We start from the raw sequence: 27,170 nt of genomic DNA, 5'->3' as shown, positions 1-27,170 counted from the left end.
ACAGGAACACACTCAGACACACAGGCACACACACACACAGACACACAGGAACACACTCAGACACACAGACACACACACACACACACACACACACACACACACACACACAGAGTGGGGTAAACACTTTACCATTGGAATGCATCCCTACCCTTTGGACTTTTGAGATAGAGGCTTGCTCTATAGCCCAGGCTGGATTGAACTTTCAATTCTCATGCCTGTCTCTTGTTGCTGGGGCTACTGGTATGTGCTGGCCTTATCTGGGTGTCATACAATATTTTGCTACAGAAAGCAGGCAAGAAACTTATAACCAGGGGATTCTAGATCCCAAAACAAGATAGCCTGCTTTGTCTTCTGTCTGTCTCTCCTTCTGTCAACCCTCCAAGCAATTACTAAGCTCATTCTGTACTTTGGAATATCAATAGAAAAGAAAGACAAACCTTGCCTTCAGGAAGTTTATGCCATATACAAAAAGCTACTTCAGAACTAGATAATTTGAGGGGCAACTGAGGGCAGCTTTACAGCAGAACAAGGGGGTGGCATGAACATCTGCACTTACTTTTCCTGCCGAGTCTCACCCGGAGCTCAGGAAAAGCTCTTGGTAGTTTTTAAAGGGAAAATCGATTTGTGGGTAGGTTTATGCCAGGCTTTGTTTGTATGCCCATTTCCTGGGATTTTATAGCTGGGCCCTCAGTCTCAGAGGCCAGGTTTCCTAAGCCTATGGGATCTGGGTGAAATCGCTGGCACCTTACAGTGAGACTTGAAACACTGTAGTGGCCCAGGAGAGAGTGATTTTTGTTTGGTCTGTGATGGGACCCATCAATCATCATCAATGGGTAGCAATGATTAAGGATGGAGTAGGGTCTCCATAATTTGGCTTCAGAAGCACCCTGGGATATGGGTAGATATAGAGAGGTTTGGGGTACTTTTTTGAGAGCCCCCCAAATCACGAGTCCAGATTGTCCCAACCCCTGTCTACTAAGGCTCGATGGGAGGAGCTTACACTGAGTAAAGATGGGGAAGTTGTCGTTGATGTCTTCCAGTGTGATCAGCACAGTGGCTGTGCCTGACTCTCCCCGAAGGCCCTGGGCATCTCGTGCCTCCACCACGATCTTGTACTCAGCCTTTGTCTCTCTGTCCAAGTTTTTATCCTTTGTGAAAATAAATCCTGAAAAATAATTGTCCCAACAGGTGACTCCACAGTATACCTGAGATTGAATACCTCAGGACAATAGCCCACTACCTCTGTACCTTGCCCTGTATGGCTAAAAGCTGGTGAAATGTATGGTTCAACGTACTTTCTAGCCAGGGAGAGCCTTATGTTGAGAAATACCATAAGGCCAGTTCCAGGCTCAGAGTGAGCATGCCTTGATGGATTAGTGATGTCTGCCTTGCCATGGTTTAGTACTGAGAGTACTGTACTTGATTAATGATGTCTGTCTTGACATATACAGAAGTGGCTACAAATTTTAGTGCCAGGAGAGCTGTGATGGTTTAGTGACGTCTATCTTGGTGCACATAGAAGTGTTAGTTGCACTGTGTCTTTGCTCATCTTCTGGAAGACGGTGTGCCTAGCTTGACTAACTGACCTTTTTCTTTCTTGCTTCCAAGACTCAATACTTACAGTTTTCCATATGGGTTAAATTGAACCAAATTTGGCCAGAGAAACCTTCTGTACTTTTTAGACTTGAACCGTTCTGTGATGAATGGCAACCTAGTAGGGTGTAAATACACCAAACCCCTAACTTAGGCGTATGCTCAGCCAATCACAGCGGCTGCGCTTTAGTTAATCATAGGCAGCCCCTGTTCAAAGCTGTTCAACTAAGGCAGACACCCCAGCTGTAACCAACTGAGCTGTTTCCAGACTGCAGGGTGTTTTTTTTCTTTCCTACACTATAAATATCACCCGACAATGTGGCAGCCCTGGGGTTTCTCTGAACTTGTTTGGCTTCTGGGGTGTCCCAATTTGTGAGCTGTTCTTTGCAAAATTAAACTTGATAAAATTTAATTGGTCTAAAGTTTTTCTCTTAACAAGGCACAAAAACCCCTATGTGGCGTGGCTGTGTCTGTGCATGATCGAATTCAAACTTCACAGCTACGGCACAAAGGACTAAGCGCATTCCTATTTTATGGACAAAGGAAGTGAAGGCTCATAGATATGGATTGACTTGGCCAAGGACTGTAGAGCTGAGTAGCTGTGTAGGGTTCGAATCTGATGTTCCTGAACATGTAAAAAGACCTTCCAATCAGCATTTTTTTGTTGAGTACTGGTCTTCTCTTGGGTGAAGAGACCCTGATTTTCTTTCTGGACTTTAATGCGTGCCTTGGGCAGCTGTTTGCTTCCTCCCCTAACCTGTCCCAATATGTCTTTTGTGTATTATGTATTCCTTCCCTGGACCAATGGCTGGTGACCCCTGTCAGGTTAGACTTCCCTCTGCATTGGCACCTGCAATATTCGCGTCCCCAAATCCCTCCAATAGGTACCCTCCCAAGAGGGTTAGTCATACAGACCAGAATTATCAATGGCGAAGTACTCATTTCCTTTTACGATTTGGTACATGACAGTGGCGTGGCCGGCCACAGTGGGGTCGTCTGCGTCTACCGCTGTCATACGGATGATAGAGGTCCCTGTGGAGAGAGAGTTCTGGTGTGTCTGCTCACAGGTGGCCCTCACCGCGTTCCCTAGTGGGAGTGGATGGGATTCTGCTGCTCCAACCACCCAGGCTGAGGGAAGAAAGGTTGCTTTATGCCAGAGGGGCCATCATAAGGGTGAAGTGGCAGCAATGGTAGGCCTAGCCAGATCAGCCACGAAGGCTGCAAAGAGAACAGGCCGTTTGTACCTTGTGGGAGAAAGGAAGAGTGGAAGATGTTTGGGCTTGAGAGAGAAACTTAGGAGGGTTCTGGATGATTTCGCCCCTTCCGAAGGTGAGAGATCGAGGGACTGGAAATGGTATTGTAAAGCCTCCAGATGGGTGAGGATCACATTTCTCATCCTTTGGAGTTCTAGAGTTCCCTCAAAAGAGTCTGGTGGCAGGGCCCTAAGCAGTTTTCGTATACCTTCTGGAGACAGGATGAATACAGGCTAGTCTATAAGCCAGAGTGTGATGACACCCTCCGGAGTCAGGCTCATAGCCCAGACTATAACGAGGGTCAGTGCTTAACACGTTATGAAGATCAGAATCCATCTGTGACTAGGGACAAGGTTTAGTGTGGGGCTAGATCAGAGGTTAACCTTTAGGGACAAGTTTTGAAATCACGTAAAGAGGCACCATAGTATCCCACCACTTCCTTGAACTTGCTGGAGCCTGACCCTGAGTGGTGAGGTGGCTGATGTCTTCAGGCTGGTCTGAGGAGAGGAGGAGAGAGGGCAGACGAGGTACATACATACCCACAGCCGACATCTCAGGCACAGACGCGTTGAATACCTGGTGTTCAAACACAGGCCAGTTGTCGTTTACGTCGTGAACCTTGACGGTGAAGTTGGAAGGTTGCTCCAGGTTGACGTTAGTCTCCTTGTCCACAATGAGGGCAGTAAGGAAGTACTCAACCTTCTTTTCCCGGTCTAATCTCTCAAAGGCAAACACATCCCCTGTGTCGGCATCGACCCGGAAGATCGTGCCGGCATACTTTCCCTGGAGCACGTACTTGGCATTCTTACGGTTCACGCTGGACTTGATCTGGGAAAGGACAGACAACAGGAGTTGGGAATGGGAAGTAGAGCTGCCTGCGCTTGTGTGCGAACACACAATTATGGATGCTTGTGTGTGTGCATGCACGTGGGGATGTCTGTATGCATGTGTGCGTGTATGTGCACATGTGCGTAGTGCTGAGTAGGGATTCTAACTGTGATGATGAGGTTTTAGACAGGAACTTCTGACTGGTCACCAGTGAGCTCTTCTTCACCAGGTCACGGCAAGCAGTGTTTAGCGTTTCTTAGCTGTGCACAATGCCTAGGATGATACCCGGAGTCTAGCAAGGCACTTGCCACTGGAGAATGAAGATTTTCATTGCCCCTTAGATGACAAAGATTGTGACTGCCTCATCTGTAAAATGGAGCTAATTGAATTTCTAAGTTTGATTTGAACTAATGAGTAGAGCCAACCATTTGGAAATGAGTGCCAGGAAACTTTGGCTTCTTTTGTTGTCCCATGCAAATAAACGGGATACATGCCAGTGAAATACTGGAGCTGGCTGATATCAATATGGCTTTGAAGACTTGGCTAGGATTGGGGAATATCTGCGATCTGGCTATTAAATGTGACCATATTAACAATTGAATTATCTGAACATACAATGAAATAAATCTTTGTTATGAATGGTTTGTCAACCTAGGAGACATGCCTCTGGATGTGTCTGCTATGGCTTTTCTAGAGAGCATTAACAGAAATAGGAAGACCCACCTGAATGTGGGTGCCGTCACCCTAGGGACTAGGGTCCTGAACTGTAGAAAAAGGTGACAGTAAGTGAAGCAGCTGCACCCATCTCTGTTTCCTGACTGTGGCTGCTGCTGCTGTCCCCACCCCTTGCCATGATGGACTGCACCTTCAAACCAGGAGCCCAGGGAAGGCCTCCATTCCAGAAGCTGCTCTTGTGACAGCAACAGAAATGTAACTAGTGAAGACACATTAGAAGCAAAGATTGCAGATACTCAGAATTTGTGTTTCTAACTGTGTTTCTGCATGTAACCACTTCCTTGAGGTTCCTGTGTCTTCTGTGTGAGCATCGGGGCGATACTAAATGGCGAGTGGTCTTGCGCCTCTTGTACTAACTCTGCCTGCAGGGGCGCACATCATCAGCTGGAAGGCTGAGTATGTACACTACAGAAATTGGCCAGTTCTACACATCTGCGCTTTTCCTGCAAAGCCAGTTGTCAGACATTTATCAACACGGCAAGCATCGGTCCCAGGAAATTTGCTTCTGGAATACGATGTGTGAAATACTCTATTCTTGGTGATTTACAGTGTCTAATCTGCAGAACAGAACCCCAGTGAGCTTTGTTTAACTCAGGGTGTCCTGTGCTGAGACCAATGAGCCAGTTGTCTGGATAACACATGCTATTAGTAACTTAAGGGAAGCCAATGTATGCCCAGCCTCTTGCTCTGGACAGTACTGAAGTGAACGACAGTGATTGTGAATGATAGACCACAAATCAAAAGATACTAGAGAGTTCTAGTTTACAACTAGAGGATATGAGGAGAGAGGATATAGATATTATAATCTGTAAGATTACAATACTTCATGAGCTCAAAATAGTACTTTTCTAGAAGGCTAGAATGTCAAAAACTAGAATTCCACTTGAACACTTGAAAAAGCAGAAATTGGACGCTCGCAAGGTATCCCGTGTATCAGGCATACTATGGAACCCATAGATTGCACAGGCTCTCAGAACTGAGGCTGACAGTAGGGGGCTGGCATCTCAGGAGGGCAGCGCTTAGGAGACAGATGGAGCAAAGCCTTTGTGTGCAGGTGTCCAGTAAAGATCTATTAAGGTGGGAGGAGAAGGGAGAGTGGTCAGGAGGTCAAGAACGTTAGCCTCAGGGGAGAAGGAGATTTCAGAAGGGTGTGGACCAATCCCACGAGCTCTAGGGCTCAGCAGTTGTTTAATAATTGGAGCACTTAGTGCGGTGGGGTGGGTGACAGCTGGGTAGAAGGCCGTGAAGCCAGATGGTGGAGCCCAGAGACGATCCTGGAAGGTGAAAGGGTAGAGGCACAGAGGGATGACCCCTTCCCTCGAGCAGGCACTGGAGGAGGGAGGCCAGCAGCAGGGAGGACTAGCAGAGATCCTGGAGCAGGGACGGAGGCGCACAGGGGCCAGGTGGGCCCAATGAGCAGGACAGATAATGAACAGCTAGACAGGGGCAAAGAGCCATGTTCCAGCTTTGTAACCTGTGGCATGTGGGGACAGTAGGGGAAGAAGGAGAGGGACAGTTTGACACCTCGGGCAGGGCCCAGGTTAAGCTGGGACACTGGTCTTAATGGGAACCTGTGGATCTTCGCAAAGGAGCAGAGTAGAAGCAAGTCAACTTGGAAACGGACTGGGACAGTGCAGATCCCTCCCTTCTTTCTCTCCCTCCCTCCTTTCCTCTTTTCCTCCCTTCCTCCCTCCCTCCCATCTTCCTGGCTATATAACCCAGGCTGGCACTGATCTCTCCATCTTGCCTTGGTCTCCAGAGCACTGGAATTATAGCCTGCACCCCCATGCTTGACTCATTTTGTTTAAACAAACATGAGTTTTACAACTCTTCTTAAAGAAAATGAGACACCAGTACCCCGAGTTCCTGAGCACCTGCTCCCCTCCTCCTCAGTACCGCATCTTACATTAGTGTGGCCCTTGTTACAAAGGGAGCCAAAACAGAAGAAGCATTATTGATTAACATAGATAGCTTATATACATCCCCTTACTTTTTACCTAATATCTATGTCCGTCCATCACTCTCCTTCCCCCCCCCCGCCGCCCCAGCTGCCCCAAGATGCCTTTCAGGACACCACACAGCATCTTGTTACCGTGTTTTCACAGCTTATTTTGGTTGTGACTGTTTCTAAGAATTTTATTGTTTTTGATGATCTTGACAGTTTGGAGGAGCACCGGTCAGTTGTCTCAATGGACATCCTTCCATTTGAATTTCTCTGTTTTCCTCACCGCTCAACTGGGGTTGTGGATTTTGCTCCTCCCCCTTTCTAATATCATTGTGCTTGGATGGAACAATGCCAATGGCTGCCCTACCCTGGCAGGCTGCTCCCAGCTGCCTTCCATTGTTCAGCAAGGTTTACAAACCAAAGCTCCAGATTCTGACCTCCATAAACACACACTTCCTTCAGATTGTGTCTTCAGAGTCACAGGAGGACCGATGGGTCCTGCGTTTGTGTCTCCTACAGACTCTTGTCTTAATGAGGATGGGGGACCACACGTGGTTCCTCTGTTCCTCTGTCTCTGTGCTGGGTACCAAGTCAGTTCCGTCATCACAAGACACGGACCATCAGTCACCCCATGTCCCCAAGCCTTGTGCTGTTTGGCATTGGCCTCCATCTTCCGATAGCCTTTCCTGAGTCATCCTTCCGACTCCGCTCAGCGCTAGCCATTCTCCTTGGAGGGTGATTCATGGCCAGTTATCCCATTGGGAAAGTCACAATTGGGTTATGGCATTTCCCTCAGTGACACAGGGCTTGCTGTGTAATTCTCGACGTGCGTGCGTCTTTCCTTCTGGTCAGGTGGCAGTACTTACATCACCCGGGGGGGGGGGGGGAGCCATTCTTGGAAGCCTGACCAGCCAGGTGCCCAGTCAGCTGCTGTGGGTGGAGCTGTGAGCAGATACTTCCTGTATGACTCCACCTATTTCCTTTAGCTGGAGTTCTGGTGCCCTGTCCAGACTTGTGCCTCACGGCAAAAGGTTCTCTTTGGTCTGTCTCTCCCTTGCCAGAACACCCCCATCCCCATCGTTTATGGGGTTCTTTGTCTGATACACTGTTTCTCTATATCTCAGTTTTTTAAACCCCGGTCTTCAACTTCCCGTGAGGTCTTATGCCTAAACGTGGGAGGTAGGAAAAACCGGCAACGCTGAATGACTTTTTGAGGCACAATGACCAGAGAGTAATCCGCCATCCAGCGCGTGATGGGTTTCCTAGCAGCACTTGCCTGTGCTGCATCATGGAATTCACGGCTGCCTTGGTTCTCAACACACACCACATGCACTGGGCATTGTGCGTTGTGCATGTCATCTGTCACACAACACCAGTGAGTGACATCTGGAGCACGTGGCTCGGATGTGAGACTACTGTACAGGCCACATTGGTTTTACCATGACACAAAGTCTTTTGCTCTTACAGAAACAACGATAAAAAGGAGACCTTTATATCCTTATATGATATGATTATATATGTGTGTATAAATAGGAGTTTCATATATATATATATATATATATTTGTAAGTATATATTCTTACAAAATAAATTATTTTTATTTTATCTTTGAGACATGGTCTCAAAGTGTAGCCATGACTGCCCTGGACCTCATATTGTAGACCAGGTTGCCCCGAACTCACAGAGATTCACTTACTTCTGCCTCCTGAGCACTAGGATTAAGGGTGTGTGCCACCAGGCCTTGTAAAATAGGCGAACACTTTCCTGCCGTCACTCCTCAGCTTGTGAGAGTCACATTAAAGTATATTTTAATTAGGTTGTGTCAGAATCGTTGATTTTAAATTTTCTTTTTGAGCTGTTGGCTTGAGTTTCGTTAAAAAGTAGTTAAATTAATTTTGTCTTTGAATTAGATCAGAATTTCCAAAATGGTACTAAACATAATTCTGCCTTTTTGTGCTATGTTTTTATGCAAAGCAGTGACTATTATAGAATCAAAATATTGAGCCAGGGTAGCCCACACCTTTAACACCAGATCTCTGGAAATAAAGGCAGGCAAATGTCTTGAGGTTGAGGGCATCCTGATCTACATAGAGAGTTCCAGGGAAGTCTGGGCTAAAAGTGAGACCCTGTTACAAACAGATAGATAGACAATAGACCACACATCTGTTCTGAAAAACACTGAATCCAATATGTTTTATGGCTAGAGAATTAAATATTCAGTATCAATATTATTATGTAATTTTTAAATACCTCATAAAGTTATATGTATACCAAAGAATTGTCTAAAAATTAATTTCTTTATGATTTATTACCAATAAATGTTTGATTTGTATTCTTATTTTATATATCTTTATAACCTGTTGCATAACTTTAGGCATAGAGAGAGTGGAGAGAGTGACCTGCTCTAGACCTAGATAGAGGGTGGTAAGTGAGTTCTGTAAAAAGCCAAAGAGAAAACAGTTTTGGCTCTTTGGATTATATAGTCTTGGTCACAGCTACTCCATGCTGCCATTAAAACATGAAAGCAGCCATGGACAATTAGTAAATTAATTAATGTGACTGTGTTCCAATAAAACTTTATTTATAAGACCAGGCAGAGGGCCATATTTGGTCTGTAGGCAGATATTTGTACAGCCCTACTGTCCATGAGAGTGGTGAGCACATTTTTGCCCAGTGCTGTTTTCCTAGCACCCAGTCTAGGATGTGGAGCTGTTTATTCTCCCTCCAGTGCATTTGTTTGGTCTGTCTCAGAGCCGGTGTGTAGATTCAAAGAGGTTGACGTGGTGAGATTTCACGTCAGAGCTTTCTTTTCACAGACAGATCTTAAAATGCTTAAGTCTGTGACGTCTTATTGCGTGTGAAATCCCACGATGAGGGCCAATCATTTGAATTAGAGTGGGTGAGTTTGATGCCTATGACGATTTGACATTGTGAGAACAGTCATCACTCATTTAGATTGTCTCTAAATCTCTCGGAGGGTGAGCTTGTGTGGGACAGTGAAGTTACAGGCCTTGACACTGGCCTCCCCAGAGGATAGTCCTGGGTCAAACACCTCATGATAGGGGATTAGTTCAGGCTAGTCTTGAACCCTTGATCTTTCTGCTTTGGCCTCCTGAATGCTGGGATTACAGGTTTATACAACTATGCTTGATGAAAATGTTTTTTTTGAGGAGACTCAGAGCCCAAGACCAGGGTTGGCAAACCATGACCTGGGTGATCAGCATTGTCACCTGTGTGACGTTGTAGATAGCTGCTCAGACCTTTCCTGATTTCTCAAGTGGGGACATTGAATGCAGCTTTTTAGTTGTTCCCTTAGTTCCGAACCCTCAGGACAGGCTGATCTCAGCCTTGGCACAGGGTGGCCTTCTTACTGATTTCTACTCTGCAGGGAAACATGTGAGAGAGAATGAGCCGTGCTCATTGCTGCTGCTTCTACCACAGATGCATCCCTCACCACAACCGTCATTATTCTCCTTCATCCGGGCTACCCACCGCCATCACTATCACCACGTTTCCATAACCACCACCATTACCACCTTCCTCACCTCCTTCACTGTTGCCATCACCACCATCACCACCTCTACCACCTACTCCCTTGCCAATCATCACATCCACCTCGACCACTGAATCAACATGACCACCGCCATCTCTGTAACGGCCTTTACTCTTGCGGTGGTTTGAATAGGAACGGCCCCCAGAGGATCATCTATCTGAATACTTGGAGCAACTTTAGGAAGTGTGGCATTCTTGGAGTAGCTGTGGCCTCGCTGTAGGAAGTATGTCATTGGGGTGGTCTTTGGGGTTTCAGATAGTCAAGCCAGGCCCAGTCTCTCTCTCTCTCTCTCTCTCTCTCTCTCTCTCTCTCTCTCTCTCTCTCTCTCTCTCTCTCTCTCTCTCTCTCTCTCTCTCTCTCCCCTCTCTTCCTGCTGTCTGCAGGTCCAGATGTAGAACTCTCAGCTGCCTCTCCAGCACCATGTCTGCCGGTGTGCTTCCCGCCATGACAGTAGTGGCAAGAACAGTAAGAAAACCAATCAAAGGTTTTCTTTTATTAGAGTTGCTGTGGTCATGATGTCTCTTCACGGCAATAGAACATTAAACAGGACAACTCTCGACTCTCCTCATTCCCTTCACTAATAGTGAGGCTTGAAAATGAAGTGACTCCCGTAGGCTCATGGATTTGGACCCTTACTTCTCAGCTGATGGCATTGTTTTAGAAGACTGTAAAATCTTTAGGAATTTCCTTGCTGGAGGAAGTGGATGGCCCTTGAGGTTTTACAGCGGGTCCCTACATCCTGTCCTTTTCTGCTTCCTGACTTGAGAACACATTGTAGACGTCTTCCTCACACTTGAGCCGCAATGCCTTCGCTGATGTGATGGACTGTATTCCTGCTTATTCTGTTAGCCAAGGTTAATCCTTCCTCCTTGGAGATGCTCCACGTGGGGTGTGTTAAGGAAAGGATACTCACACTATAACCCACCAGCCCTGCGAAGTTAGATAAAGAGGAGAGGTCTATGGGGGAATGCACAGATCTCTCTGGGAAGGGGAAATAGAATAGATTTGGTGCGTGGACTGGGGGCAAATGTGTGGGGACCCATGCATGTGAGTATAGGAACAGGTGGGATTAGGTTGGGGAGGGAAGTATGGAGGAAGAGAGTACTGTGAGAGATGGCTGTGGAAATTTCCTGGAAGCTATGAGGGTGACCCTAGCAAGGACTCCTAGTTATGAAGGATATGGAACTTGAACTGGCCATGTTTCATAACCAGGCTAGGTTCTCAGTGGTGGGACGCTTACACCCACACAACCACAAAACCCATGACCCCAAACCTGTCCTGCCTGCAAGATGCACTGGGGCAATGGTGGCCCGAAGCTTGTGGGAGTGGCCAACCAATGACTGGTCAAATTGAGGCCCAAGCCACAAGAGGGAGCCCATGCCTGACACGCTGCCTGGAAGCTGGACGACTCAGAGACAATAGGGTAAAACTAAACAAGACTGACAAAATAAATAAATAAAATAAAATAAATAAAAAGTCAGTGAAATGATTCCTAATGATATTCTGTTATGCTCATAGTTCAGGGCTTAGCCTGATAGACAACAGAGAAGCATCATCCATCAGCTGATGGGAGCATATAATACAGACACCCAAAGCCAAATACTAGGCAGATCTCAGGGAACCCCACAGAAGACGGAGAGAAAGGACTGTAGAAGCCAGAGGGTTGAGGACACCAGGAGAACAAGGTTCACAGAATCAACTAAGCAGGGCTCCCATGGGCTCCCAGAGACTGAAGCGGCAATCATGGAACCTGCATGGCTCGGCACTAGGCTATCTGCATACATGCTGCGGTTGTGTAGCTTGGTGATCTTGTGGGGCTCCTGACAGTGGGAGTGGAGGCATGCCTGACTATTTGCCTGCTTGTGGGACCCATTCTGTCCTTCTGAGTTGCCTCATCCAGCCCTGATATAAAGGTTTATGCCCAGTCTTATTGCGTCTTGTTATGCCATGTTTGGTTGATATCCCTGGGAGGCCTGCTCTTTTCGGAAAGACAATGGAGGAGCAGTGGATCTGGGGAAGAGAGGGTGGGGGAGAGAAGGGTGTCGTCAGGATGTATTGTATGAGAGAGGAATAAAGAAAAAGAAGAAAAGGAGAAAGAAATGTGAAAGTAATACAATTGTCATAGCCATTGCCACAGTGACCCCACCCATGACCACTGCCACCACCTGGGGTCTGGGGTCGTTCAGACGCTGCGCTTATTCTGGAGAAGTATGTGGCAGGGGAGTTGGTTCACCAATGACATTTAGGAAGAAAAGGGAGAGAAGAGAGGCCATGGTGCCCCTATCTCCTTCTAAGGAATATCCCTAATGACCTAACTTTCTTCTCCTAGGTTTTTCTCTGAAATATTTCACCATTTTCACTGGGGCCACAACCTTTAGTAGATGACCTTAAACTATAACACTGTTTTAATTAATCACTTAATGTGTGTGTGTGTGTGTGTGTGTGTGTCAGCACATGTCTGCCCATGTATCAACCTCAGAGACAATTGTGAGAGTTGTTTATTTCTCTCATTCTACCCCATAGGGTTGTGGGGACTGAGCTCAGGTGGTCAGACTTGATGACGAGTGCCTTTGCCCACTGAGTCATCTTTCTGGGCCATAAACAAGCAAACAAAACAAGCAAATAAATTTTGTGCGCAAATATGGAAGGGCAGATGTGTGTGTGTGTTCTCTCCTGCCACCTTTGAGCTCAAGTTGTCAGGCTCGTACAGAGGTACCATCATCTGTTGAATCATCTCTCCAGCCCTGAATGATAGCATTCTGGCTCTCACTACCAAGGGCTCGTGTTTGTCTCAAAACACTATGGACTCACCCCAACTGCAAGAGTCCCCGCAGTAGCTGCAGTTCCTACAGTATTCACAAGAGTGTCTTCTGAGACTCAAGGAAGCTTCTGAGCCTTTGTAAAAGAAAAGCCACACTACATACTCCAAGATACAATGGTACAGGACAAACATTCCTGTCTCACAAGGGAGAAAGTGTGATGTGTTTATTGCCAACTTGTCTGGATCCACACTCCCTCATGAGACAAACCTCTGGACTCACTTGTTAGGGACTGTCCGTGTCAGGAGGGCCTTTGGGCTTGCCTTTGATGGATTTCCTTGTTTTTAACTGACAGGGGACTAGCCGCCCATTGTGACTGGTACAGTCCCTGGGCAGAGGTCCAGGACTGTATACAGAAGAGAAAGTGAGTGGAATAAGCATCCATTGCTTAGTTCTTGATTGTGAACGTGATATAACCAGCTGCTTTAGCCTCCCGCTGCCTGGACTTCCCCTCCATGATGGACTGCAAGCCAGAATAAACCTTTTCTCCCTGACGTTGCTTTTGTCAGGATATTTTATCACAGAACATATAAAATAAACTAAGAGAGAGAGAAAAGGAAGAATTGGACTCAAGAATGATAGAATTCTAGCATGGAAAAAAAATCGAATCTTATAGCTTCATTTCTAGCATCTAGGGTACAAGGCGTAATGATGTGAGATCCGAAGGGCTTAGGCAGTCTGTCCCCTGTGCTCTATCTCTTTGCAGCCTCTATGGCTTCTTCCTTGACCTGGCTGTCCTTCTGCGTTGCTGGCATATCTCACGTTTTGGATTCTCTGTTAGAGATTCACCTTCATTCTCCCAGATTCATAGACCATTTTCTCGGGGGATGTTTTCACAGACTCCAAACCTACCATGCTATCTGACCTTCCAGGTTTTCCTTAGAAACTTTTGTAGAAGTCTCCCTGACCCCACAACTGTTTCATCTGCATGCCCACACACCAACTAATGAGAATGATACCCAGGTACAGCACTGGCTCCAAAAACAGACAGGCCATCTCAGATCATGAGCACAGTGGCCTCTGAGTGCCTAATGGGTCAAACACGGGGGGTGGGGGGGAGTGAGAGGAGCATCCCAATCCCAGGGAAATGACTTCATAGTCAGTCCTGGGAGTGGAGGGTGCTCTGGAGCCCTCTCCTCACGCTAGTCTTTGGACCTGAGGTGGGCGGCGTCTTGCTGATTCGTGGGATGCCCTAAAGGCCTCTTTCCTATCACCCTGTTGTAAAGTATTTGGCTTATTTTTAATTCACTAATTTGAAGGCTCACAACTAAGAGCACGCCTTTCGTTTCAAAAGGCAGTGCGGCTTTAGTGTTGAGCCTGTGGAAAGGGAGAACAACATAGTGGAAAACCCAAGGCAGAGCCAGTCTGTTCACCTCATGGCATCTGGGAAGCAGAGCATGCGCGGTGGGGCATTGGAGCCCCAGTATCACCTTTGAGGGCACACTGCTACCCACCTCCCACTAGGCCCTACTCCCTGTAGCACCACAGGCTGACAACAAATTTAGCAGACCTTCGGGAGACTTCTGAAGATCCAAATCATAAAGTCTATCACCTCCTCATTGAGATATTACCTTCTCCTCCTCTATTACCACCATGGTCATTATCACCGCCACCACTGCCACCATCATTACTGCTATTCCTACCACCATTAACTTCCTCACCTTCCCCTTTACTATCGCGGCCATGGTCACCGTATGGTATCATCATGACCATCATCACCATTACAACTCTCATTGCCACCACAGCCTCCCTCAGCTTCCCTTTCACCATAACCACAACGGCTATCATTACGGCCACCACCACCTTCACTCACCGTCGTCCCTGCTACCATCATTACCACCACCAGCAGCAGCATTAACTCCCTCACTTTCCCCTTCACCATTACCATGACGATTACCATTACTGTCCCACCATCGTTATCTTTATTATCTCTTCCTTTATTATCGCTGACATTACCACCACAATTATTATTACTGTGAAAAACATCTTCTCCATTATCACCATCACCACTGCCATCACCATCACCAACACAGTCAGTAACTCCCTCACCTTCCTTACTATCACTATTACCTCTACTGCCACCTTATCGCCACCACCACCACCACCATCGTCACCACTGCCACCACCACCACCATCACCACCATCACCATCATCACCATCACCATCACCACCATCACCACTGCCACCACCACCACCACCACCACCATCACCACCATCACCACCACCATTACCATCATCACCATCATCACCACCACCACCATTATCATCATCACCACCACCACCACCACCATTGTCACCACTGCCACCACCATTATCATCATCATCATCATCATCACCATCATCACCATCACCATCACCATCACCATTATCACCGTCACCACCACCACCATCGTCACCACTGCCACCACCACCACCATGACCATCACTATCACCATCATTACCATCACCTTCCTCCTTCCTATCAGAAGTATCCACATGGCTTCACCATTATCACCATTATGGTCACCACCTTCACCGCACCTGTCTTGGCTGTTGTCACCCTTCCGTGACAACCACTCCTGTATTCATCACCATCTTTGCTACAAAGGCCGTGACTTCGGTCCAGTTGCTGATAACTCCCAGCACCCTGGAGCCCAAAGCTTACCTTTCCCACATAGTGGGGCAGTGAGATATTTTTCTCTTCATCTATGTGCATTTGATTCCAAATCCAGTCTCTCTTCTGGCGCTGGAGGACAGGCAGCCTGTTGGGGGTGTCCAGCTGGGGAAGGTTAGGGCCTGCCATTGCTGCCGCTGCCAGCAGGCCCAAGAAGGTGCCCAAAGCAGCGACCAGCTCTGTTAGCCTCTGCATCTTTCCTGGAGGAACTGATCTGGGGAAACAGGATAGATAACATCAGGGTACAGTGGCCACTGCCCCAGGGTGTGAGCGACTCACTCTAGGAACCAAAGCTTCTTTGCCTCCCTCTCCTTTATCTGTCGCCAGCTGAACCAGACTCTGGACTAAGTGGGGAAGGCGAGTCCCAAAACGATTTCCCCTCGTACCCACATGGGCTGGCATGAAAGTGGGCACAGGGGAATGAGACCCTCCAGGAGGCTGGGGGGACACCTGGAATACTGCTGCTCATGCTCCCAAAGCACCATGGGGACACTCGGATTATTGCCATTTTACAGATGAGGGAATCAAGGCACAGAGAGGTCAACTTTGCCTTTGATTAAGTGGTGCAGCTGAGCATGAGCCCAGACACTGACCACAATCAGTCACCTTCATTGAGAGCGCACCGTTTGCCTGGCTCTGCTCCGAGCGCTTTAGACACACTGTCTCATTTAATCTTCCTTCCAGCTTCCAAGGTTGGTATCATTGTGACACAGAGACACTTACTAACCTCCCCAAATCACCCAGATGGTAAGGATCAGAGCCAAGACTTGGACTAAATCTGTGTGGCCCCAAATCCCAGCTCTTTCCTGATGCCTTCTGTGCCCCACTAGCTGCTCTGGGGTAGAGTTAAAGGCTCCTCCAAACATCCCTCCAGCCCACTCCAGTCTGAAAGCCCCTCAGCACTGAAGCATCAGAAGCCTTCTGTAGGCTCCTAGGAAACCCCAGACGTCTTCATCTGGGGGTTAGCCCCTCGCTCTAGAGCTCACCGATGCTGGCCACTTTAGAGGGTGGCTGGGGTGGGAGTCGAGAGACTGTGTACGCAGGCTGGCTTCATAGCTTGTGGGTCCAGTGTAAAACAGAGCTGATATATATATATATATATATATATATATATATATATATATATATATATATAAAATTTTGTGATAGAGATGGAAGAATTTCAAACCACACAGTGGGGACCTTGAAACGAGGTCCCGAGCAGCTGTGTGCGCTGTGCACTCTGGAAGGCCACCTGTAGACTTGGAAGGCGGGTCACCCAGAGATCAATTCCTGTCTCTATTCTAAGTTTCAAGAATGAAAATTTCCATTGTCTCGTGGTGGTGGAGGCCATGTCCGTGGCCGTCACCATGGCTTCTCAGCCCTGACCTCCCCTGCCACCCATCCCGGGTCCCCAGTGTCACTGACCTGCAGTCCTAGGAGAGTATGAGGAAAGAAAGTGTGTCTGGAGAGAGCTGAGAGCCTTCAGGGAGCTGGAAGGCGTGGCCTTTCCCCCTGCTGTTAAGGGAAGGGGTGGATCCTGTGCATCGCAGGAGGTAAACTCTAGTAACATCATCTCTGGACCATTGGCGCCATGCTGGCCTCGGCGAGGCCTGGGCTGTCTGTGCTGACCTTAACACCCCTGCTTCCTGCCCCTCAGCTCCTCCAAGTCTGTGCTAGAAGGAAGTGGACTCCAGTGGCCCAGAATGGGGCCCCGAATGCAGGTGCTATGTGCCTAGGGGAGCCTCTTTCTCCCCAGATCTCAACTTCTTCAGCCATCAACAAAGGGATGTGTCTAGAACATTCTGGGGGCCCTTGGAGTAAGAGGCGGGCAGCAGACAAAGGGGTGGAGGAGGGTCATGGGAGCAGAAGTCCTGCCCGGACTCTGGTCCTGACTCAGGGGGGTGGCAGTGTGATCCTCTGCCTCTACCTTCCAGGCATGGCTATGTGAGTCATTTCCTTCTCTCGCCGGGGAAGAACTGCCAGGCCTGGGGTTTTCTGTTCCCCTCAAGTAAGAAGTGACTAGGAAATGGAAGAGTCATATAGTAGGAAGTGAAACAGAGAAGGAGGGGAAGAGTTCTCAGGCCTGGGGTAAGCCGAGGGCGAGAGCCTAAACTCTGTGCTGCTGCGGGTGAGCGCCTCCTGGATGCTGGACTCTACCAGGCCATGGAGCACCGCTGCCCTGGGGCTGTTCGCCACACTGGGGCCAACAGGAAGATAAGGCAGCGGGAATCCCATTGGGAGATGCAGCTCTAAGGAGGAAGTGACCCTTAGAGACTGGGAGGCTATGGGTGCCCTTTCAGAGATGCCCTTCTTGTGTTTTGTGGCCCTGGGGTGTACCACTGAGCTACACCCCCAGACCTTAGAGAAAATTATTTAAGGCCATGCCTGAGTGTCAGTTCCAAGATGGCCAGGGAAGAAAGATGATTTCAGGATGCAGCATCAGCAGGAATGAAGCCCAGATGTAGAAGAGCAGTTGCCATGCCTGAGGAACCAGTGATGTCCCCTGGGTAGGAAGGAAATGAGCAACAAGGGCTAAGGCACCAGAGAGCGGCTCTGTCGGTGTGGCAGGTGAATGAAGTCCTCCAAACACCCATGTCCTATACATGGGTACCTGAAACGTTACCTTACATGGCCAAAGGGACTCTGGGCAGATATGCTGAAACGGAGGATCTTGCTTGAGGCTTGGGATGGGGAGTTGACCTTGGACTACCCAGGATAATCCCAGGGTCTTTTGAGGCAGGAGGGTCAGATTCAAAAGTAAGATGTAGTTAGGTCTGGTGGGACAAGCCTGTAATCCCAGCTGCTTTGGTGGTGGTGGCAGGAGGGTCTCAAGATCAAGGTCTTCCTTGTCTGCAAGGTGAGTTCAAGGTCAGCCCGGGCAGCGTAGGGAGACGCTGTGTCACAAATAAGGATGTAGTTCAGTTGGTAGACTGCTTGCCCAGTAGGCACAGAGTCTGGGTTTTATCTCCAGCACCCTGCAAATGAGGTATGGTGGCACATGCCCGTAATCCCAGCATTTGGCAGGTGGAGGATCATAAGTTCAAAGGTCATCCTCAGTCGCATAGGAAGCCAGAGGCCGACCTAGGGACACGAGAGACCTTGCCTCAGACATAAAGTGAAGTGAAGTAAGATGTAAAGGGAGGACTCGTGATGTGGCTAACAGCGGCGTCTCGGATATGTGGAGGCCTGCCTGGAGTCCGTCACCTCAGAAAGAGACAGTCAGACTCGCCTGAGGTGCCGAGAAATTACCAGCTATGGGAGACAAATGGCCCTCAGAGCTGGAAGAGGTCTGGGCAGGAGTTCCTTCCAAGGCTTGGAGAGGGGTCACAACTCTGACTTCAGCCCTCTGATCTCCATTTCAGATTCCTGGCTTTCCTAACCGTAAAGTGTTACATAAACAAACACATGTGGCTCTAAGCCCTCAGATTTGGGGTAGCTTGTCGCTGTCATCGGAGGAATGTAGCCTGCTTATGGAGCTTGCTCTAGAACACACACTCCTCGAGTGGCACATGCCTCTAATCCCGGGACTGGGGAGGCAGAACCGGAATGACTGCCAGAAACTTGAGACCAGTAGCCATAATACCCTATCATGTTCTGAGAGTTTGTGTGGATCATGTTGTCTCTTCAATCCCCTTCCTTCCCTCCCTGACCCCTGTTCTGGACCAAAGTTTCCCCTGAGAAAAACTCCTAGCCTTGGCCTTGGCCTCCGGCTGTGTTTGGCCAAGAGGTGTCCAGCGGGTGCTCTCTGGTTATGAGAGAAGAGAAGTAATTAGTCCACTCCTTCCCCATCCCTATGTGGTTGCATTCTCCATCATCCCAGCTCCCAGTGGGATTTTATCCCTGGGCTCTGTATGTCTCTTCCTTTTTGCCCCTTCAGCTTCCTTCCATTGCTGATCTCTGGGTGCTTCTGCATGCAGTGTGGCCCCTGTGCTCCCCCACCCCCACCCCGTAGCCCTTTATAGGGCCTATATTGGACACTGAGTTCCCTGTGGGGACTTTGTATGACACAATGAGCAAACATAGTTTCTTTCCTAGGACCTGTTGGGATGAGTGAAGGGTTCTGAGGGTTGACAACAGCCACCGGCTATATGAAGACATTATTATATTGGACTTCCATGAAGCAGAGTTCACTAGCTCACAGGGTAGCCTGTTGGTGGGCTTTGGCTGGTCACCTAGAGTTCTCAGCTGACCTTCTACTCTGTGTCCAGCAGAGGCCTTGTTATGAGTCCTTGAAAAAAGCCACTGGCCCACAAGGTCACCCGTAAGTTCTCTACTAGGAATGGTCTCTGCTCTCTTGGCGTCCCTTACATTAGGGGACAGATAGGTCTGCTCATTCAGCGCTCTTTGTCAGTCAGACATTGGTGAGGAGGCAGGGCCATGGGCACTTGAGAGGTGGGATATTGTACGGATGTTTCCTTCCCAAAGCTGGAGCCTGGGGTATGGAATGATCTGCCCTTCTTGAGCATGTTATCTGATTTAAACCTTGTCCCAATCCTTTAAGGCAATTACCAACAGCCCCCTTCGCCAATGAGGAAGGGAAGGCTTCATGGAAGCTCAGACTGGAATAGCCCTTCTCAAATCAGCTCTATCTCCAGCCGCGCTTATCACGATAGCAGTTTTCAGTGCTTGGCTTTCAGAGGGACACTCTCCCCAGCACGTCCAGGACACAGACATTCTCATTCCCATTTTGCAGATGAGGAAATCAAAGTCTAGAGACTGCCCAGTGCACCATCGGCCTTCTTCTAAGTTTTGACCTTCATATGGTCTCAGAGGGACCCAGGGGACTGTCTAGTCCAGGAGCCATGTTTATTTGAGTCTATCGTCTTTAGTGTTAGAAATTTAGCAGAGGGGAAGGGTTTTGTAGGACAGCCATGTTCCCTCCCCCTTTCTGTTCAGGCATGGGAGCTAGAATGACTGTGGCCTCATCGGGAACAAAATCTCCTGAAGGTTTAGCCCAGATGACACTCTCTTTATGCCCCTTGCTTTCGCCCGGGAGAGTCTCATCTCTCAGCCCTTCTTACCAGCTTCAGAAATGCGTAGGCTGTCTTTGGTTGGGATCAGGGTACCAATGAGATCTGGAAGGTTTGAGGACTGGGCTGAGCATCCCAGTTGAAATAGCTGGAAAACTTGTGTGAACACAATGGCCAGGGGACAGGAAGGGCCTAGTGGCTCAGCTGTGGGTGTGGGACATGCAGGAGTTGTCCATACTCCTTGCCATCCAGGAACTGTGATGATGCCTAACTCTGGGGTCAGATAAATTCCAAAAGGATGGCAATGCCTGCTGTGCCTTCTGTCAGACTAAGAAGATCCCAAATTAGAACACAGAGAATGTGCCAGTGTTGAACACACCCAGAGCCCAGGACAGGTGGCACTGGAGTCTCTGAGAACCCGAGTATGGCTGAACTCAACTATGCCCTGATAGGTAAGGATCTTGGAGGCTCTTGGAGTTTGTATCTAGAGTGACCATGGTTCAAGATGTCAGAGACAAGATAACCAAGCCAGAGTCTGGGGACCCAGAGGTAGCTCTGAAGGCCAAGATGTCTGGGTGTCCAAGTGGCTCTGTCTGCTGTTCTCTGGGTTTCCTTTGAGACTCCAAGCATAGTCCTAGCTATGAGACCTTAACTCCAGGACCACCTATTCCCACCAGCTTGATGTTCCTTCCCATCCAGATCACACTACACCCCTTCCCTGCAGGAAGCTCAGAGGGTACAGATTACACAGTCAGTCCCCTGCTAACACCTACCCTATATAGGCCTCGTGTCTGTGGACCCGTGAGAAGGTGGACTCAAACCACAACCATACACATACATGAGAAGTGTGCTGGGAGGGAAGGATTTGAGAAGCTGGGCGAGGGCAGAACTGGCATGCAGCCAGAGTCCCAAGAGGGAGCCCCCCTTTTTCTCATTCATCTGCTATGGGAGATCAAGGAAAGCCCCCCTTTCCCTTTGTCTTTATAGCCCATCTGTCCCTAGGACTTGGCCTCAAAGGAGCTGCAAGATGGGCTCAGCCTGAGTTCTGCAGATGACAGGCAGAAGGACAGTTTGGGCGCAGCTGAAGAGGGGCTGTGCAGGTCCTGGGGTGACAGTGGGGCTCCCTGGAACTAGACTCTGGCTTTGTAGCTGAACAGATGTAGGAAATTTGGCTCCAGCTAGAGCCCCTCAGCGGGGCATAAGGTCAGTGTCTTGGGTTTGCTCTTCCCTGGCCACAGGCATCCAATCAGGGCCTCGCTTCAGCCTTAGCAGATTCTAGCTGCAAGGTTCTGGCTTTGGGAAGCTGTTCACTTCCTGGAGGGTTCTGTGGGGTGAGGAAAATTAACTAACTAACTAACTATCTAACTAACTAACTAACTAACTAACTTACTTACTTACTGATTGATTGACTGACTCTCCCCTCTCTCTTCTCCCCACTCCTCTCTTTGGAGCCTCATATCCTTCAAGGATCCTGTCTAAGTCCCCAGTGTCCCTGCATACAGGCTTGTTCCCACAGCCACTCTACAAACGGAATTCCTGTACAGGTCTTCTCCACTATCTGGCCTATGGCCTTCCGTGAGGACAGGGTCTGGATCTGGCAGCTAAGTGGAGCCCCAGGGAGAGCCTCTGAGGATGGAATGCTTAGCCCCACCCCAGCCCCCTACAGACTGTGGCCTCCCGCCTGGAGGCCTGGGTCAGGGATGAGGGGCAGGGCAGTGGGCGGAGATGGCTCAGAACATGTAGGGGGTGTGCTTGTGTTCAGTGGCTTTGGAGCCTGAGCTCTGTGTGTGGCCATGGGCAGTTCTTGCCTGACCCCACCTACACTTGGAGCCTCAGCTAGCACAGGGGTGGAATCTCAAGGTACGTGTGCGTGCACACACCCTCCTCCAGCGATTCCTATATTGTTTTCTCGAGGACCCATGTTTACAGCTGGGGTTTGTCAGTGTGGACATTGGGGAGGATGGGAGGGCAGCACCAATAACTATGTGTGGGCCTCTTGGGGTGTAGTCCTCCTTTGTAGCTCAGTTTAGTCCTGAGACCTGTTCCTACAGGTCCCAGACCTGCTGGTTGCCTGGGACTGTCCCCTGGCTTGGCTTGTGGCTTCGCTCCCTTCCAAGTCTCCCCTGTCTAAGCTCTTCTTTGAGCTCCTGAGCCAGTCAGTTAGCAGAGCATGTCCCCTGCCAGCCCCGCCAACTCTTCTTCTACCTTCCACCCTTCTACCCCTTCCAGCCACAAGGCATCCTGAAGGCTTCTTGAATGTGTACTGTGAGTTCGAGGCCAGCCTGGTCTATAAGAGCTAGTTCCAGGACAGACTCTAAAAAAGCTGCAGAGAAACCCTGTCTCGAAAAACCAAAAAAAGAAAAAAAAAATAGAATGTGTACTGCTTGTCCTCTCCCGGGCCTTACCTAGCTTTGTTCCCTGGGCGAGTGCAGCCCCAGGCCACCTCCTCCATGCAGTCTTTGAATTGCCACCAGCTCCCAGCCTGACCTCTGCTTCTTAGCCTGAGCATCCTCTGCCCAGAAACATTCTGGGTCCAATTCTGTGGAATCTCCCCGGGGTTCAGTCTCCCATTCTGCTTCTGATTTAAAAACCACACAGTACCATGGGTGGTCAGAGCAAACACAACCTGTGGTTTAACTGAAAAAAGTTCCTGCTTCTTCCCCAAAATCCCCTCTAACATCTGTCACATTGCTAGCGCCCATAGGATTTGATTCTTTAGGACAATGAGATCATCTTTCATACAGGTCCCCAGAGAGAACATACATACCCCTTCTCAGTGAGCCTCTTCAGGCATGGCTGCCACACTAGAGCTCACAGGCTGTTGCTACTCACCTCTTCCCACACCCGTGCCAGACATCACTAGTCAATCACCATTTTCATGCCTCTGAATATTTAACACAACTTTCAAGATAAAGATTTCCAATAGGGCCAGATCTTGTTTGCAATTTGAAACTGATTAATGCTGAGTCTTTGAGAACTAGGGCATTCAGAACCATTGCTCTGACTTGTACAGAGAGGCTCAAGCATCAGGCAGAGGACTCCCACCCTGGGGAGCCTTTCAGCCTCCTCTGAGTTTCCTGACTTTGGCTGTGGAGCAATGGCTGGGTATCAGGGCCATATGTTTTTGTCTGTTTGAATCTGCCCTGCTGCTCCTGGGGTTTGTGGTCTTGGTTCTGAGTTTTACTGCATCTGGGCTTCGGCAGCTGCATCTGTAGTGAAGGCAGCAAAAGCTGCATCCCTGGACAGGAGGACTCAAAGAGACAAAGCCCAGCACAAGTGTTCAGGTGTCTTGCTTGACCTCCGCCTATCCTCTCTAGTCTAAAGCTGTGCCTTCCCCTGGCTGCCTCATACCTGACCTCATTTCCTCATGTTGCCTTAGGCTCATCTCCTGGTCCCCTGTTTTCTCCTCAGGGGATAATGTTGTTCACCATTGTCCACCCTTGAGCCCCATTTCTCCCTACCAGCCTGTGTATCTGCCAGCCGGGGTGGGCAGGGGGGGGCGGTCTTAAGAACCAGCCTGGCATGGTGGCACATGCCTTTAATCCCAGCAGTTGAGAGGCAGAGACAAGATCTCTGTGAGTTTGAGGCCAACCTGATCTACAAGAGCTAGTTCCAAGACAGGCTCCAAAGCTACAGAGGAACTCTGTCTTGAAAAAACCAAATAAATAAATAAATCAATGAATAACCATCCCCTGATACAGAGCAAGGAGAGGCTGAGTTCCTGCGAGCTGTGCTAGTCTTCCCAGAATTCCAAGATCCTACTCTTCCTTCAAGAAGCGCTCTGTAATTTCTACTCTCAATGCCAGCTTAGATCAGGGTTATGATGGGCTTTTTGTATTTTCCCAATAGCAGTAGAATCAGTCCATGTGGGCACCCTGGAGCCTCTTGGCTCCTGGTTTGTCCTTATGCAGGCTACTTTACTGTGGTCTAAGTCATCTGAAGGTCTCTAAACTACAGGATGGGGTATGGCTATGGGGTCAGAAGGCAGTGCTCTCTCTCCTATCCACCTCCCACTTTATGTGACCTCAGAATGTCTGTTTAGCCTCTCTGGACCTCAGAGGTTCCATCAGTTACGTGAGAATTATTCATGTCAACTGAGGGGTGCAAAAGAGGTGTGGAAAGCGAACTGGGCCACGGGCTTGAGTTTTTGCGGGGATGCTGGCTCTTGTCTGCCGTCTCTGAGGTAACCGTGCGACCGTGAGTCATCTAACTTTGGGAGAAAATAAGTGTGGCCCTTCTGGCTTCCTGCCCCATGTCCGGCCCTTGTTCAGCTGCACAATGGTTCAGCTGAGACTACAGGGTGGGCAGGTTAACCCCTTCAGGGTACTGGGAACGTCTCCCAGCTCCTAGCTCTGAAAGTTAGAGTTGTCAGGGCTCCCCTAAGGCTCAGCTGCTCCCAGGCCCCTTGGGGTCACCTGGTACTCTCCAGGCCATAGATGACTAGGCTCAGGGCAGAAGCAGAGAGTTTTGTGACTCCCTGGCCCAACTGAGGACAGCTAATTGTTCTGGGCTGTCATAAACCTTCCTACTACTCAGCCCCTGCGTCCTGCTCTGAAGAGCCTGGAGCCCACCAGCCTGCCAGATCCTCCAAGCTTTCCGTGTGTCCCTGTCACCTGCTCTTGGAGACTTGCCTGCCTATCTCTTCCCTCCAGGAGTTGGTAACAAGCACAGATACCTGAAGAAGCTTGCGGTATGGGTAGCTGGAGTATATTTCCTCTCTCTTCAGCTCTTCCTTTCATACGCTGGGTACCACCCCCTGATAGGAGGTGAGAAGGGGGCTTGTGCCTGTGCTTTGAGATTCTCAATCATTATAGGATTCACAGGCACCTTCTGCTCTGGGGCAGTGGGTAAATCCACACATGATTCCTGGGCAATCTGCCCGTCACTATGAGCCATTTCCAGAGTTAAGGGTGTAAACCACATGCTCGGACTTTGAAGATGTTTCCTCTAATTTAAGTGCTAGAAGCCAGAGACCCAGGGTAATCACAGGCACCAGAATGAGCCTGGGCTGTGGAGGACAAGCTCTAGGATCAAATCTTCATCCTGACTTGTTTCCAAAGCTCAGTTGCTCTCTCTGAGTACAGAGAGACTCTATCTACCTGCTTGGGACAGGATACCACATCTAGTAGCCATGGTTCTGGATTATTTTTCGGCATGGACCATTCCCACTGCTCCCCACAGATTGTGGCTGGAATTGCACCCCCAAATGGCCTCTCCTAATGAAGGTTTGGAGACCTTAGGAAACCTACCCAATGCTACATGGAAACGAGGAGGCTGGATCAGTGCCGAGGGTCACTGTCTCTAAGCCTGGCTTTTGGTTCAGAGGTCCTTGTCTTCAGGGCTTTTCAGTAACTTTGCTGAGCTGCATGGCCACAGGGACTCTTGGGCTCCAGGCCCTGAGTGTCTGGTATTGGGGGAGAAACGGCAGGCTGCCTTCCTGCCTGAAGCCTCCAAAACACAAATCGGCCCCGTGAGTCTGCGGGAGATGAGGGAAGAGATTTCATAAACAGGACCCCCAAGTGCCCAGAGCTGAGCCTCAGAATGCCCGTCTTAAAAATGGGAGACACCGACAGAGGGAATGAGAAGCCCTTTCAGCCTTCCAAATCCCACCCGTCCCTTGAGGGACGATAGGGGGCAAGTCAGATCTTGGCAAATCCATCCCTTTAGCTCCGTCCTTTGGGCAGAAGGCAGAGCTACTCTTGGTAGACAGGAAAGGGCAGAGCTATTGTTTGCCCATTCCGCACAAAGCAGATCCCACTCAATTCCAGGGCACAGGCCAGTCCTCTGCCCTAGTGTGCTAGTGACACTGGGAATATCCTGTCCTCTTTGAACCTATTATCCATCAAAGCTTCAGGTCACCATTGGAGTCTCACTGACTTCTAAGACGGCCGAGTCGTCCTCCCGCCTGGCTCTGAGATCCATGTGTGTTCTTGCACACTAAGAGTTATACGCCCCTTAGCCCTACTCTGGTCCCAGAGGAGACCCAGGCTGTTGTCCTCTGGAAGGTCCTACTGTGCTCATCCTCCATACGTACAAGTCAGGACCCTCCTCATTTGGACTCAACGGGACAGGAGAAGAGGGAGCTTTGGGAGCCTCACTTACCGGAGCCGAAGACTCTCCTCCACTCCTCAGACGGTCTGTCCAGGGCTGAGCTTTGTGTAGAGCTCCGCTGATTGCCTCAGGAGGGGAGAGGGGAGCCACACCCAGCCTGGGAGGGAGGCAGGTTTTCCAACTGGCCCTGGCCTACTTCCCCTTGGGATGGTTTCCTGTTATTGTTCCTTTGTGAGCTGCCTGCAGATAGGCAAGCCCTATGGTGGGCGGCCTCAGCCTGGCCAGCCTGGCCCTGTGGAGGCTTTGGAACTGCCCTGGGTATTCAACTCACACCTCAAATCCAGGTCTCACCCCTGAGGTTCTGAGTCTAACACTGGCTGCCGGGCCCTGGTCTTTTTCCGGAGCCTTCAGCCATACCCTGAAGGCAGGTGTCATATCCCACCCTTTACAGTTCAGACAGCTGGGGCTTAGTGGGTCTGAGGTACTCCCAGCCGGACAGAGTAACCAAGACAGAAATCCAGCTACCTCAGCCTCTCCACAGAGCTGGCTTTCTACAGTGATTCCATGGTGTGGTGGGATGGAAAGGGGGCTGTGGAGGCCTCAGGGCTGGCGTGGCTTAGAAATGGGACACTTTAAGCACTGGAGTGTCTGTTGGCTTCTTCTGAGCAGGGTGGTGTGGGTTTCAGTTCCAAGGCACCAGCCTGAGTCCTTCGGTGGGCACCATCTCACTTTACGAATATTAGGTGAAGGCAAAGAGATGTTGCTTTACTTCTGATGCGACTGTGGGCA

At 49.4% G+C, this 27,170-nt stretch overlaps 1 protein-coding gene across 6 annotated transcripts in view; it reads right to left on the bottom strand.

The window, feature by feature from the left end:
* The window catches only part of Cdh5 (cadherin 5), a 40,662-nt gene extending 14,102 nt beyond the window's left edge, over positions 1 to 26,560 (bottom strand). Inside the window, exons 1-7 of one of the 6 annotated variants that reach the window (XM_038313173.1) lie at positions 26,433 to 26,488; positions 25,580 to 25,806; positions 22,736 to 22,908; positions 15,370 to 15,592; positions 3,386 to 3,674; positions 2,509 to 2,625; positions 1,001 to 1,165 (exon numbers count right to left, since the gene is read on the bottom strand). In XM_038313173.1, the coding sequence (XP_038169101.1) occupies positions 1,001 to 1,165; positions 2,509 to 2,625; positions 3,386 to 3,674; positions 15,370 to 15,592; positions 22,736 to 22,839 (898 nt within the window). In that variant the 5' untranslated portion in view covers positions 22,840 to 22,908; positions 25,580 to 25,806; positions 26,433 to 26,488. Of the gene's footprint in view, positions 1 to 1,000; positions 1,166 to 2,508; positions 2,626 to 3,385; positions 3,675 to 15,369; positions 15,593 to 16,785; positions 16,887 to 17,983; positions 18,105 to 22,735; positions 22,909 to 25,579; positions 25,807 to 26,432 lie in introns of those variants that run through there. The other 5 variants (XM_038313174.1, XM_038313176.1, XM_038313175.1 and 2 more) reach the window with 5 other exon arrangements.
* Positions 26,561 to 27,170: the final 610 nt, after the last annotated feature.

The sequence above is a fragment of the Arvicola amphibius genome, chromosome 15 (genome assembly GCF_903992535.2).
Source record: "Arvicola amphibius chromosome 15, mArvAmp1.2, whole genome shotgun sequence".
Lineage (NCBI taxonomy): Eukaryota > Metazoa > Chordata > Mammalia > Rodentia > Cricetidae > Arvicola > Arvicola amphibius.
This window is presented reverse-complemented; position numbering and strand designations above follow the sequence as displayed.